This window comes from Carettochelys insculpta, chromosome 11, assembly GCF_033958435.1.
Source record: "Carettochelys insculpta isolate YL-2023 chromosome 11, ASM3395843v1, whole genome shotgun sequence".
NCBI lineage: Eukaryota > Metazoa > Chordata > Testudines > Carettochelyidae > Carettochelys > Carettochelys insculpta.
In genome coordinates, this window is record NC_134147.1 from 9820830 (window position 1) to 9835360 (window position 14531).

General features: G+C 41.3%; 1 protein-coding gene across 1 annotated transcript in view; it reads left to right on the plus strand.

Annotated features, from left to right (window-relative positions):
- The window catches only part of SLC6A1 (solute carrier family 6 member 1), a 55575-nt gene extending 42386 nt beyond the window's left edge, over window positions 1-13189 (plus strand). The window contains exons 10-14 of the mRNA XM_075004841.1: window positions 1720-1851; window positions 2216-2318; window positions 5604-5704; window positions 7781-7948; window positions 13068-13189. Of these exons, the coding sequence (XP_074860942.1) occupies window positions 1720-1851; window positions 2216-2318; window positions 5604-5704; window positions 7781-7948; window positions 13068-13172 (609 nt within the window). The 3' untranslated portion in view covers window positions 13173-13189. The remainder of the gene's footprint in view (window positions 1-1719; window positions 1852-2215; window positions 2319-5603; window positions 5705-7780; window positions 7949-13067) is intronic.
- The last annotated feature ends 1342 nt before the right edge of the window (window positions 13190-14531 follow it).

The following is a 14531-nucleotide window of genomic DNA, read 5'->3' on the forward strand; positions in this document are numbered from 1 at the left end:
AAAGAATCCTTCTTCCCATAAAAAAGAAAGAAGCTATTTCAAAATAAGAATATACAAATGAGGTGTCAGATATGCAAATCTTCACCTCATTTGCCTGTTCGATTTACCTCATTTGCATACCTCTTTCGAAACAGGAATGCAAGTGTAGGCACAGCCAAAGAGATACTGTTTGTTATTAGAAAGGTAAGGTGAATCACCAATAAAAGATATTTACCCTCACTCACTCTGGCTATGTCTACACTAGCCCAAAACTTTGAAATGTCAGTGCAGAGCTTGGAGGTTCTGTCAGCCTGCCTTAGTGAAAATAAGATGTGAAGGAATCACAATTTGGAGAAAATCTTTTCTGGACTTAAAGTTCTTAAAAAAATATAAAATGTCATACAGATGCAAGAACATATTTACACCACAGAGAAGGACTAGTAGGCTTATATTTTAGTTGTGATAATGTTTTCTTATTCTCCATATCCCATTATTTTGCAAAATACCTTTGTATACATTAATCCTCCCATCGGCCATAAGGGTGAAGATCCCTGTATAAAACAGTTCTGAAGTTCCACAGAGATGCAGGGATCCATAGATAAAGTTGCAGCGTAAGGGACCTTAGGAAACAGTGATTCCAAATTTGATGAATAAATCATATGTTATTAATATTACATATGTGAACCTGAAGGACTGCTTAAATATGACTAATGCTGCAATAATTGATTAGAACAAAATCCTGCCTTTTTGAATAGCTAAACTGACTGATTTCAGCCCCTGCCAAGAAGTGTTTAAAAACAAAAAGAAAAGCGAGGCATTTTGCCAAGAATATGAAATGAAACCAAAGATACTTATTTTTACTATTTCCTTTGTCATGTCTGAAGTTCACTGAAAATAATAAACTGCAACATTCACTCTGGGGAACTACTGGGAAATTAATTTGTCTGTAGGCTAGTGTAACAGCTGAGGAAGGTAGTCTAGTATTAATATAAACAAGATGTGTTCATAGGCTGTCAGGCTTTTTTCTTTTTTTCATCTAATTGCGTCATCAGTTATACTGCATGAACTGCAAATATTGGCTATGTCATGGTTTTACTTCTAAAAATGGCTAAGTTTACGTACAGCAGGCTTCAATGATTTCAGTCATTGTGAAAATGACTTTCCATTGGCAATTTTTCTTAAGTTTATACATGGGGATTCAGAAGCCCAGCGGATATAAGTTGTCACAATTCTGCTGACAGAATGACATTTTGGTGATTTGTCCAAATGAGGAACCAACCCTGAGTTTTTAACCTTCCAGTTAAGGTGCACGGTCTGGCAAGCTTTTATGTATATATTTAACTGTCTGTCCATAAGAAATCCCAATCAAGCACATGCATAATTGTTTACCGGCTGCGGGGCTTAGGCTGTATGCACCTCTTCTTCTATCTGCTATTTTTTCTGGACTTGAAGTTCTTAAAAAATATAAAATGTCATACAAAAGAGACAACACTGAAGCATAATGAAACACAATAATTTGTAAGAGTTGTGCCAGAAGAATAATTTTTGCATAGATTTTAATAAACAGCAAAGGAGATTTTCAGAAGTGTTCAGGATTGGTCTGTGGTTGTACTTGCTGAATTTTCCGTTAACTTCAATGAAAACATCTGTAGGGCAGCGCTGAAAGCTTTTGTATGTGTTGCTTGAAATCTAAAACCACAGTTTTATTCTATTGTGTAAAATCTATAAATCTCTTTCCAGTTCTGTACCGTGGAAGGATTCATAACAGCTTTGGTGGATGAATTTCCAAAATTATTACGTAATCGAAGAGAAATCTTCATTGCTGTTGTGTGCATTGTTTCTTATCTGATAGGATTGTCCAATATTACTCAGGTAAGTTTTATATAAATGGATTTTTAGTTTGTATGCTAGCCCACCATGTTTATATTTTCAATCAAGCTGTGGCTATAAGGTTAATATATTTATAAGAAAATGTACTATAGAGGGCAGAAAATGGAGATCGACAAAAACTATTACCCTCTAAAGATTTGCTCTTAAAAGTCAATCAGTACTGTAAAATCTCATGCATTATATAGCTTTTCAGAAAATTGCTACATAAGCTACAATAATAATAATAATAATAGTAATAATAATAATAATAATAAATAGCTACAAAATATTGAGAAATATCAACCTGTCTTGAAAAAAAATACAGGGTGCAATAAGCTAACTTCAGTCATTCCTTTTCTTATATTAGGGTGGCATTTATGTGTTTAAGCTGTTTGACTACTACTCTGCAAGTGGAATGAGCCTATTATTTCTTGTATTCTTCGAGTGTATCTCTATATCCTGGTGCTATGGTATGTGATGTGATAGTCTGTTTATGCTGCATGGGATAGTGAGACTATAAATCTTACGAAAAAGATGAGATAACTTCACTTATTAATGTTATGTTCGGTATTCCCTTTACATAAAATATGCCCTAGATTTCGCTTTCATTTACATGTACAACCTCCTTAGAACCTGTAAGGTTATACACATCTTAGTGCACTATTTGGTCAATGGCGTGTGCCTCTCTAAAGAAAAACCTAGAGCATACTACCAGCAGTTGTATGTAGGAAACTGTTACTTGTGTGTTTTAATATTTATGTGTAATTCTGTGTTAGACTGAGGAAGTTTTCTTCCATTCCAGCTCTAGATGTTTCTCCACTGCTGGGATGATGTACAGGAATGTAGAACAGAGGGGTGTCATTGAGTTCTCTTTTGAAAATTAAAAACCTTGGTGAAAAAGGTTACTGCCTGTATGAATCTTTATTTAAGTGCTTTGCTGACTACCATATCCATCAGTATGCTTGTCGAGTCCAGAATAGTAACCATCATCATTTCTGTCAGCAACAATTTAACAGTTTTAATTTGCAGTGTGGGCCTAACCAAAGCCCACTGAAGTGAGTGGGAAGCTTTCCATTGCTTGTAATGAGCATTGGATGAGGTCATGTTTGGAAAGGAGCAGCACGCCATGTAGACATAGCTGGCAGGGTTATGCAAATGAGGGCACTTGACAATTTTTGTCAGGGATAAGGGGCTATTGATAAGTGTGGGGTTTGGTCAACAGAACCCTGTCTACATGGCTTGTTTGGCATCAAAGCCTGTGCAGGGAGAGCGATCATGGGAGAGTGTGCAAATGAGTCAAGTGATTTGTAAATGAGTACCTCATTTGCATTGTTGAGTGCCCTCATTTTCGTGATCCTGCTGACAGCAGTGTCCCATGTAGATGTAGCCCATATGAATACAAAAGAAATGCCCCCTAGCTATCACAAATGAGAACAATATGCAGATCTTCAGATCTGCACTTTTTGGAGAATGACAAAATAATGGCAAGGTCCTACCTGTAAATGAAGAGCATCGTTTGCAGTCAATGCATCTTTTTAAGGCATTAAAGAATGCTCTTGTTCCTTCTCTGACTGGGCAAGGCAGAGATTCTGAAGGCTTCTTTAGAAAATCCCAGACTAAGGAAAGGTCTTCACAGCAAAATTGTTTCAAAATAACAGCTGGCTTTATTTCGAAATTAGTAAACCACATTCTGGCTGTGTCTATGCTTGCATTCCTCTTTCAAAAGAGGAATGCAAATGAGGGAAATCAGAATGCAAATAAGGCAATGATTAACATATCTTGTGCTTCATTTGCATAATCTCTTTTCAGAAGAGATTCTTTTGAAAGAAATAAAACCCAAGTATAACTGGGGCTCTTTAGAAATAAACCCCGTCTTCAAAAGACCCCTTCTTCCTGAAACAAAATAGGAAGAAGTGTTCTTTCGAAGATGGGGTTTATTTTCAAAACAGCCGAATCTACACTGCTTTTTTTCTTTCAAAAGAATCTCTTCTGAAAAGAAATTATGCAAATGAAGCATGAGATATGTGCATCGGTGCCTCATTTGCATTTTTTATTTCCCTCATTTGCATTCCTCTTTTGAAAGAGGAATGCAAGCGTAGACACAGCCTCTATGAAGAATGGTGCCTATTTTGAAATAGCTGCTGTTAAGACAGGGATTAGAGTCTATTATGAAATAATTGTGCACCCAATGGCTCTCTTTTGAAATAGGCTGTATGCCGTTTCTACACAAGCTACTTGTTCCAAAAGCGTCATGCTAATGAACAGCCCAGAAAATGCTAATGAGACATATATGTAAATTTCCGGCACCTCATTAACATGCGGTCACATGATTTGGAGTCCGGAAGAAGCTCTTCCAGACTCCAAAATAGACGTGTAGAAGTGCGGGCCCCAAGGATCTCACGGAAGGAAATTTTCAGGAAGACAGCGCTTCTGGAAAGAGGATATCCTGCTGGGAGATTCCCAGGGACTGTGCTTCTACACAGCTATTTTGGAGTCTGGAAGAGCTTCTTCTGGACTCCAAACCATGTGGCCATATGCTAATGAGGTGCCGGAAATTTACGTCCACACCTCATTAGCATTTTCCGGGCTGTTCATTAGCATGATGCTTTTGGAACAAGTGGCATGTATAGAAATGGTCTATGTGTATATACACTGTGCTATTTGGAAATGCATTTTTGTAAGTAGCATCTTTGTTTCAAAATAAACTCTTCTGGAATAGCTCTTCCAGAATAGCCAATTTCAAAATAAGGCTGCTATGTAGATATGCCCTCAGGGCTCATCTACACTGTGTGAATACCTAGTCGTTTTGGAAGTAAGGACACTTGGAAGTACCTGTGCAACAGGTAAGGGCACTTTGAAATTGCACAGGTGCTTTGAAGTGCCTGTGGCTACACAGCTTGCCAGCGCTTCGAAGTTTGCAACTTCAAAGTGCGCACGGCAGGAATTAAGCTAACAAAGGCCGTGTCTACACTATCCAAAAACTTCGAAATGGCCGTGCAAATGGCCATTTCGAAGTTTACTAATGAAGTGCTGAAATACATATTCAGCGGTTCATTAGCATGCGGGCGGCTGCGGCACTTCGACATTGACGCGGCTTGTCCAGCTGGGGCTCCTTTTCGAAAGGAGCCCGCCTACTTTGAAGTCCCCTTATTCCTATGAGCAGATGGATATGAATATGTATGTATTTCAGCGCTTCATTAGTAAACTTTGAAATGGCCATTTGCATGGCCATTTCGAAGTTTTTGGCTAGTGTAGACGTACCTGAAGTGTTGCATGTGCAGCGCAGCACCTCACTGCTATTCATCGAGGTTACACGTCCCCTTTGACGCAGAGGGCTAGTAGTGTAAATGAGCCCAGAGCTTCCTTTATTCTAACAAGGCATGAAGAGATTTTGCTAACCTGAGTGGCAGTGCTGTCATTGCAATCTAATGATGCTAAGGAACTTTTCAACATATTCATAGAGCTGGCAGAAATGGATACAATATCACTGATTTGACCAAAAGCCTCCTTTCTCAGTGTGGTGCAATGAGAACAATGAATGAAAGTCCTGTTTGTCATCAAATTCCCATACATTTTTCTCCTGTTCAGGTAGCTGCCAGCTTTTGCCACAGTTAATAGATTTTGAGAGAAATGCTGCTTGATCACATTAATGAATGTACATTAGAAGTGTCTTTATTTTCCCAGACCAGTTATGCTTTCATCATCTGGCAGTCACAAATTTTTCTTTTTTTTTTTTTTTTATGTCTATGTTCTAGGTGTTAACAGGTTTTATGACAACATCCAGGAGATGGTGGGACACAGACCTTGCATCTGGTGGAAACTTTGCTGGTCTTTCTTTACTCCGATCATTGTGGCAGTAAGGAACAAAAATACTATCTGTACTGTGACGTGAAGGGTATAAACTAGCTCAATATGTGCTTGAAGGAGACTATAATATGTAACTATTGTGGGCCAGGTTCTCTGCTGTTTAATGTATCTTAGCTTCATGAAACTACACAGATCAGTGAGGATGAAGCCCAGCATAAAAAACACACAACTGAGTACATCTGCTTGTGACAGCCTAGTGGATGCTTTATTCTCTAAACTGCAAGGTTTTCTTTTACTAGAAAGACTTTTAGCTAAGCGTAGTGGAGGGATTAGAGCTGTCTTCTGTGGTGCAGTGATTTGGGCTCTTGCATTGGAGGGAGGTGCTCCTGATTCAATCCACACTGTGGATAAGGGGTTTACAGCTGAATTTTGGGGGTTGGACTCAATGTCTGTCTGAGGTCTTTTCCATCCATAGGATTCTATAAATCTAACTTGAGAAGAAAACATTTAGGCTGTGTCTAGATTCAGTCAGGCTGCCGGCAGCATAATGCAAATGAGGACTTATGACATTGCAAATGAATGCTCATTTGTGCATTCATACAGCTCATTTGCATATTTGCAGCAGAAAACAAGTAATCTAGACATGGTTCTCCTGGCAAAAAACTCCTCTGTCACAAGCCCCTTATCCCTGAAAAATATCAGGGATAAGGGGTTGGCAACAGAGCAGGGGGTTGCTGGCAGAACCACCTCTACACTGCTTGTTTTCTGCTACAATTATGCAAATAAGTCGCATAAATATGCAAATTAGCATCCATTTGCAATTTCATGAGTCCTCATTTACATCATGTGGTCGGTAGCTGGACTGAATCTAGACGCAGCCTTAATGAACACTGCAGTGCCTCCTTACCTCAGAAGAACACGGCACTTCTTCTGGAGGCCCTCTTGCTCTCCCAAATGAGGAAGCACCTTTTTCCAAAAGATTCTTTCAGGAAAAAAGCACATGTAGACACTCTGGGGACCCTGTGTTCAAAAGAGCAGTCCTCACGGTGCTGGATTTTTCAGTCTCTGGTCTGTTCTTTGGAAAGAGTGGGGGCTGTGTGACCACTCTCTTTCAAAAGATCAGATTGTTCTTTTGATTGACTTTTTTGTATGTGGATGTGCTCTTTTGAAAGAAGATCCTCCAGAAGAGATCTTCTGGAAGATCATCTTTCAAAAGATCACTATAGTGTAGATACAGTCAAATAGTTTATGCAAGAAAGGCTGACCACAGCCCAAATCCTGAGCCTGAACATTGTCCCTGGTATTGGAGTAACTTTGGAGCCTGCCTGGGATGCTTTTGAATTGATAGTCAACTTCCTTGTTTGCCAGCTATAGGGAACTGTTGTTTACTAGCTTATGCCAGAAAACCACCTCAAGTCAGACTTTTGCCCAGTGCAACCAGTATGTACATCACAGATTCACATCTCTGTTAGTAACTATTGCAGCTTTTACCATTCTCCAGGTGATTAAGGTACAAAGCCCAAAGCAATTAAATGCTTCCCATTTCTCAGACTAATGCTTCTTGGCTTCTCTTGGGGTGGACTGAAGTTTTGCAATCTAACCCCTGTAGCACCGAGCAAGGCAGGGCTAAAAATGGGACTTGGTCTGAGTTCAGTTCCTGCTTCCCCCAAGCTCTGTGAGAGAAGTGAGCGGTGCCAGCTGTTTCCCTGCTGCAGTGGCCCATCTGCGCTGGCTGGCACAAAATGCGTGGGAGGGACAGGCCTCTGAGGATAGAACAAAAAGCAAGTTGCTTAAACTGCAGCAAGGGAGGTTTAGCTTAGACATTAAGAAAACTTCCCAACTGTCAGGGTGGTTATGCATGGGATTAAGTTGCCTAGAAAGGTTGTGGAATCCCCATCACTAAAGATATTTAAGAGCAGGTTGGATAAATACCTATCAGGGATGGTCTAGAGACTCTGAATGGTGCTTGGTCCTGCTGTGAGGGCAGGGGACTGGTATTGATGACCTCTCGAGGTCCCTTCCAGTTCTAGTGCTCTATGATTCCATGAAGCCAAGCCTCTTTGAGATGAATGTAGGTCACAGCCATGTTTCACTATTTATTTCCTTTGTTTTGTTTTTTTTTCAGGGAGTCTTTATCTTCAGTGCTGTGCAAATGACTCCTCTCACTATGGGCAATTATGTCTTCCCAAAATGGGGCCAAGGGGTTGGCTGGTTCATGGCGCTCTCATCTATGGTGCTGATTCCAGGCTACATGGCGTACATGTTCCTCACCTTAAAAGGCTCCTTAAAACAGGTAAGGCTTTTTGTAATGCTGTGCATGAATATACATTTGTAAGCCATACCATGCCATGATAATCAACAGATGATTCGTGGAGGTAGTTCCCTTAGCATCTTAACTCAGTCATTTTGCTGCAAACAAAAGGATGTGGAAACAATCACTAATCTGTCTTCAGTTTATTATACTGAGGCTGATACATCTAAGGCTCTGGCCCCACAGATCCTGATAGCAACAAGTCTCTGTAGCTCTCTTTAATCTACTGGAAGTTCTGGCTGTGATGTTGCTGAAGACCTGAGCCCCTGTTCTCTGCTGCATCCAACCTGCACTGAGGAACGGGAGACGAGTGTGACTACATGCTCTCAGCACAATGTAGAGGTGTGGGAACGAGCCTGCTGTAACTTGTGGGGCTGGTACAAGGTCTCTGAGAGCAGTGGAGCTGAGCTTCAAGTTCCCAGCCCACCTCAGCCTGCCACCTACTCATCTCCTGGCCCATTTGCGTAACAGTAGAATGTAGCCTTAGCAGACTGGAGAATCTGGCCTCTTTTGCCATAACTTCCTTGCAGTCCTCCTCCAGGCATAATTCCCAATGAGGGTGAATAAGTATTCTCCCTGTGTAATGCATGAAGGATTGGGCAACTTCTGCAGAACATAACCTGCCCAGAAGTCCATGCCGATTTTGACTCTCAGAAGGAACTAAAAATGGGTCACTCCTGCCTATATCCTGCTGGGGATGAGACTGAAAATCCAGAATGGTGGAACTGGAGTCGAAGTGCTGAAGCCAAGGCTCATAAGAGCAGTCCTGTTTTCTCTAATGTGATTGCTCTCATGAGCAAAGGCTGCAGGATAGGCTAGTGTACACCGCACAGGATCTCTCTCCAAGAGATCTAGGATCTGTTCCTGGCTTGCCACAAACTTCCTGCTCTGGACACTGCTAGGTAAAGCCAACACACGGTGTTTGGTTTTGTCTCTCACAGGGCCTTTAGTATGTATGAAGGTGACTGCAAAATGTATTTTGAAAGGCAAGTATATAGGCTCATTACTTCCCTGCCATAGTGATATCCCACAAGGCTGTGACACAAATGACAGTTCTGCCTCCTGAAGTGGGCCCCTGCCTAGGTGAAGGTAGAGCTGTTTTGCACAATATCATTGGTGCACCCTGAGGGATCTTGCCCAAGTTCTCCAGAAATGAGGGAAGTGAAGACCTTGGGATGTGTTGGCTTCTCAGTCATTTGCAGATTTGCTTAACTCGGGAGGGCAGACCTTTCTAAATGATAAGCTCATTCAAAAGGGACTTGGTGCAAAAATCTGTGGGTGTGCTTTCATGGTTTGTGCCATGCAGGAAATTCAACTAGGTAATAATGGTTCCTTTTGGGCAGAATCTCTGAACTTGAGACAGATAAATTTGCTGTGAGCCCACCCACTTTGTTCCCATCCATATTGTCCCAGATGCAGAGGTGTGATTAAGTTGTGAGTTATGTGGACAGTGGGCAGAGGCACATAAAGCTTTAGCCCACTTGTGTGTTCTTCCAGTCTTGGAGCTGTTGTGGCCCCTGATGCAGAGCAGCCTGGAGTCTGCTTTAACTTATGCCTGACTGCCCAGTGCCTCACAGTGGGAAATTGTCCCAACATCAGGTCCATTGAATATATTTGTGCTTTAGCATTGTTTAGTCTTTCAATTAACTTGAATAAAGGCCTTTTTCATTTTGTATGTTTACTGTTAACTTTGCTCTTCTTCATTTTCCTATCTATAAAATGGAGGTGACAGCATTGCCAGCTTAATAAGGATGTTGGAAGACACTTATGTCATTAATATTTTTAAAACTGTTTCAGACAGTCAGGCAGATGCTGCTATGGGACCAAAATACTATATATTTCATTGTACAACTATCTAATATCATCACCAAATACATTTTACCTGAGCACATACTTTATCTTCCTGTGCTAAACTACATTGTGATCCTTGTTTCTGAGAAAGATTTCTTCAGCAAAATTACAGGAACTTCCTCTGTTCATGATTGGGTGGAACCAAAGCTTGTCAGTTTCATGTCAGATTTTATAGAAGATTCCTTAAGTCAGTTTGGAACACAACAATCCTTGGAACAAGGTAGATGAACCTAAGTCCAGTCACAGAATCATATGGTTGGAAGTGACCTCAGAATGTCTCTCAAATAGCTCAGATATGTGGCCTAAACACTTGTCTTCACTCAGCTGTGATGATGTTTCATGGAAGATTGTGAAAAAAAATAAGTCAATGATAGTGGTGGCTTATATTTTTGAAATCTCTCTTGGGATGCATACGTAGAAATGGAATGCTAGGAATAGATTTGCTTTTCAGCCAGGCTGTATGATACCCTGACAGAAGTCCACCTATCTGGTTGCCCTTTATCTTAAGATTCTCTTCAGAAAGGTTTGATAAGTCATTACTACATGATACAGATATGAAGACCATTATAGAAGTTTAAAGATAGCAGCTGATGTTTGAATACAGTTCAAAACTACACACCAATCTATAACATTTGATTAGCCATTTTTAAAACATCATTTATCAACAATCATTTATCAAGTAGTAGTAACTAAATATAGTGTGACTGCTAACGATATCTAGAGAAACCTGATCACATAGGCTACGTCTACACGTGAAGCCTACATCGAAGTAGCCTATTTCGATGTGGCGACATCGAAATAGGCTATTTCGATGAATAACATCTACACGTCCTCCAGGGCTGGCAACGTCGATGTTCAACATCGACGTTGCGCAGCACCACATCGAAATAGGCGCTGCGAGGGAACGTCTACACGCCACAGTAGCACACATTGAAATAAGGGTGCCAGGCACAGCTGCAGACAGAGTTACAGGGCGGACTCAACAGCCAGCCGCTCCCTTAAAGGGCCCCTCCCAGACACACTTGCACTAAACAGCACAAGATACACAGAGCCGACAACGAGTTGCAGACCCTGTGCATGCAGCATGAATCCCCCGCTGCAGCAGCAGCAGCCAGAAGCCCTGGGCTAAGGGCTGCTGCACACGGTGACCATAGAGCCCCGCAGGGGCTGGAGAGACAGCGTCTCTCAACCCCTCAGCTGATGGCTGCCATGGAGGACCCCACAATTTCGACATTGCGGGACGCGGATCGTCTACACGGTCCCTACTTCGACGTTGAACGTCGACGTAGGGCGCTATTCCGATCCCCTCATGAGGTTAGCGACTTCGACGTCTCGCCGCCTAACGTTGAAGTTAACTTCGAAATAGCGCCCGACGCGTGTAGCCGCGACGGGTGCTATTTCGAAGTTAGTGCCGCTACTTCGAAGTAACGTGCACGTGTAGACACAGCTATAGGCTACGTCTACACGTGCACCCAACTTCGAAATAGCTTATTTCGATGTTGCGACATCGAAATAGGCTATTTCGATGAATAACGTCTACACGTCCTCCAGGGCTGGCAACGTCGATGTTCAACTTCGACGTTGCTCAGCCCAACATCGAAATAGGCACAGCGAGGGAACGTCTACACGGCAAAGTAGCACACATCGAAATAAGGGAGCCAGGCACAGCTGCAGACAGGGTCACGGGGCGGACTCAACAGCAAGTCGCTCCCTTAAAGGGCCCCTCCCAGACACACTTTCATTAAACAGTGCAAGATACACAGAGCCAACAACTAGTTGCAGACCCTGTATATGCAGCACGGACCCCCAGCTGCAGCAGCAGCAGCCAGAAGCCCTGGGCTAAGGGCTGCTGCCCACGGTGACCACAGAGCCCCGCAAGGGCTGGAGAGAGAGTATCTCTCAACCCCCCAGCTGATGGCCGCCATGGAGGACCCCGCTATTTCGATGTTGCGGGACGCGGATCGTCTACACTGTCCCTACTTCGATGTTGAACGTCGAAGTAGGGCGCTATTCCCATCCGCTCATGGGGTTAGCGACTTCGACGTCTCGCCGCCTAACGTCGATTTCAACTTCGAAATAGCGCCCAACACGTGTAGACGTGACGGGCGCTATTTCGAAGTTGGTGCCGCTACTTCGAAGTAGCGTGCACGTGTAGACGCAGCCATAGTGTTATAACCAAAACTCAGAGTGAATTTCAGAAAAGAGTCAACATTTTCTGTTTAAGATTTTTTTTCACCTTTTGCAGAATCAAAACAAATATCTCAGTGTGAGAACTTTCTGCAGAATGGAAATTCTATTTTCTCACCAGCTCCAAAAGTTACTTACTGATCACAGATTCAGAACTGACAGTCTTTTGCTAAAAAACTCTGATTCAGGACCTCTGATATTACCAAGGATTGTGATTTCAAGTGAGAAAAATGCAACAGGGGCTGTGTCTACACTAGCCCCAAACTTCGAAATGGCCACTCAAATGGCCATTTAGAAGTTTACTAATGAAGCACTAAAATGCATATTCAGTGCTTCATTAGCATGCGGGCGGCCGCGGCACTTTGAAATTGAGGCGCCTCGCCACTGGGCATCTCGTCCAGACGGGGCTCCTTTTCGAAAGGACGCCGCCTACTTCGAAGTCCCCTTATTCCCATCAGCTCATGGAGGGACGAGCTGCGCGGCGGCGAGGCGCGTCAATTTCAAAGTGCCACAGCCACCCGCATGCTAATGAAGAACTGAATATGCATTTCAGCGCTTCATTAGTAAACTTCGAAATGGCCATTTGCGTGGCCATTTCGAAGTCTGGGGCTCGTGTAGACACGGCCAGTGTCAAATGATAATCAAAACCATCAAGTATGCCAGTGTCTGGCTGCTTGATAAGCAATAAATGCAAAAAGAGTTTTTCTAAAAATGTATGATTTGCCTACCTGAAACCCTTTTCATCCCAATAAAGCCAAATTCCACTAAAGCACTTCAGTCAAGAATCCTTAACTGAGCGCTTCACATTTTTTGTTAATGCGCCTGACTCCTTTTATGTTATCCCCATGCCTGTCCTGATAAAGTACACAACATACTCACATTTAATGGTGTTTGTTACTAAAAGGTTCAAGCATGACTGCATATTTTAGTATTTTAACCTTTGACACAGCTGGTGGAATGGATAGGATTGTCCATCTCAACAGCAATAGCAGGAGAAAGATTTTTAGATCAGACTTGAATGAGAAGTTCAGAAATAATTACTACTTCTCGCCTTTTTTGACAGCGCATCCAAGTAATGATTCAGCCAAGTGAAGACATTACTCATCCTGAAAATGGTCCAGATCAAGTTCAGCAAAGCAACTCCGCAAATAAAGAGGCATATATCTAAAATTCTCTATTGGAAAGGTACAAATGCTACTCTGGAAAAACAAGAAATATGGTTGAATATGACCACAAATTTATGTTTGAGAATATAATTACCTACCTCTAGTGGCAAAAAACAAAAAAAACAAAAAAAACAAAAAACCAACATGTCACCCCTATAAAGGAATTGTTGGGGGTACAATCAAACCATTCGGGGGGCTCAGATGTTGACAGTGTTATGTTTTCTGGCAATCCACAGACTGTTAATGTTTTTATCCTTTCAAATAAGAGTCAACTATCTTGGAATTTATAAACTAAGGTGCAGGACATTTTTAGTCTATCTTTTAGCATAACGATTTGATGTTTTGTGCTGATGATTTTTAGTAGTTTAATGATATATTTCTTACAGCTGAATCCCAAGACTGTTATTTCTGACTTTGCAGGACGTACAATTAAATATGAAAGCTGTTTTTTAGAGACAAAGAATTTTGTACACAGGTGTTTTCCAGTGAAAAGTTTGCCCTTGAAACTCATGTTAGCAAATACTATTTTTTTTTTGTTCTTTTCATTATTTTTCAGGCAACTTAAGTTTATGTATGTTACAAACCATTCCTATATAGGTTCAGTTCAATTGATATTCATAGAAACATAGTATAAACAATTTCTTACATACTAGCTGAATGCATTATCTACACTTAGGCTTTCTGCATTTACTTCCGCAAAGTCACAATATGCTCTTATAGTAAAATATACGGTATCATTTACTTCTATGTTTATATTTTTGAATTGCAAATGCACATTGTAGATGCAAAATGTTTCATTACAATGTTTTAGCAAAATACATAGTGATTTGAAACTATTATGAGATCTTCCTAAGTTTCCCAGGTTAAAGCAGTACAAATTATTTGTAGTCAAAGACAAGTGATGTTTCCGATTATATTACACCATTGCCAAAAATACCATTTTGCCACGAAAATAGAAACCAAAATGTTAGTTTAAATATTAACCATCTCCCTATAATTCTAATTTATGGCTTTAAATCATGGACTGTTGTATTCAGTCTGTTTAAAGGTCCGTCAATACAGTTTATACTGAAAGGTACATAATACGTTGTGGACCACTCTAGCACTTTGAAGACTTTTTTTTTTTTTAATTATCCTGATTTTTTCATTGTTCACGGTGGTGATGAAGGCACAAGGTTATTGCTACAATGTAAAAAGCTCCATTATGGGTTCTGCTCTGAATTTCCCACACAGCTAAATCTCCCAGTGAAGCTATTGAAAGTTCTTCCTGCATAGAGAATGCAAGATCAGGCCCTATTCAGCATTTCTTATTTGGCAGCTATAAGCAGGATGGCAAGAGCTATGGGGAATGAAGTATTTGA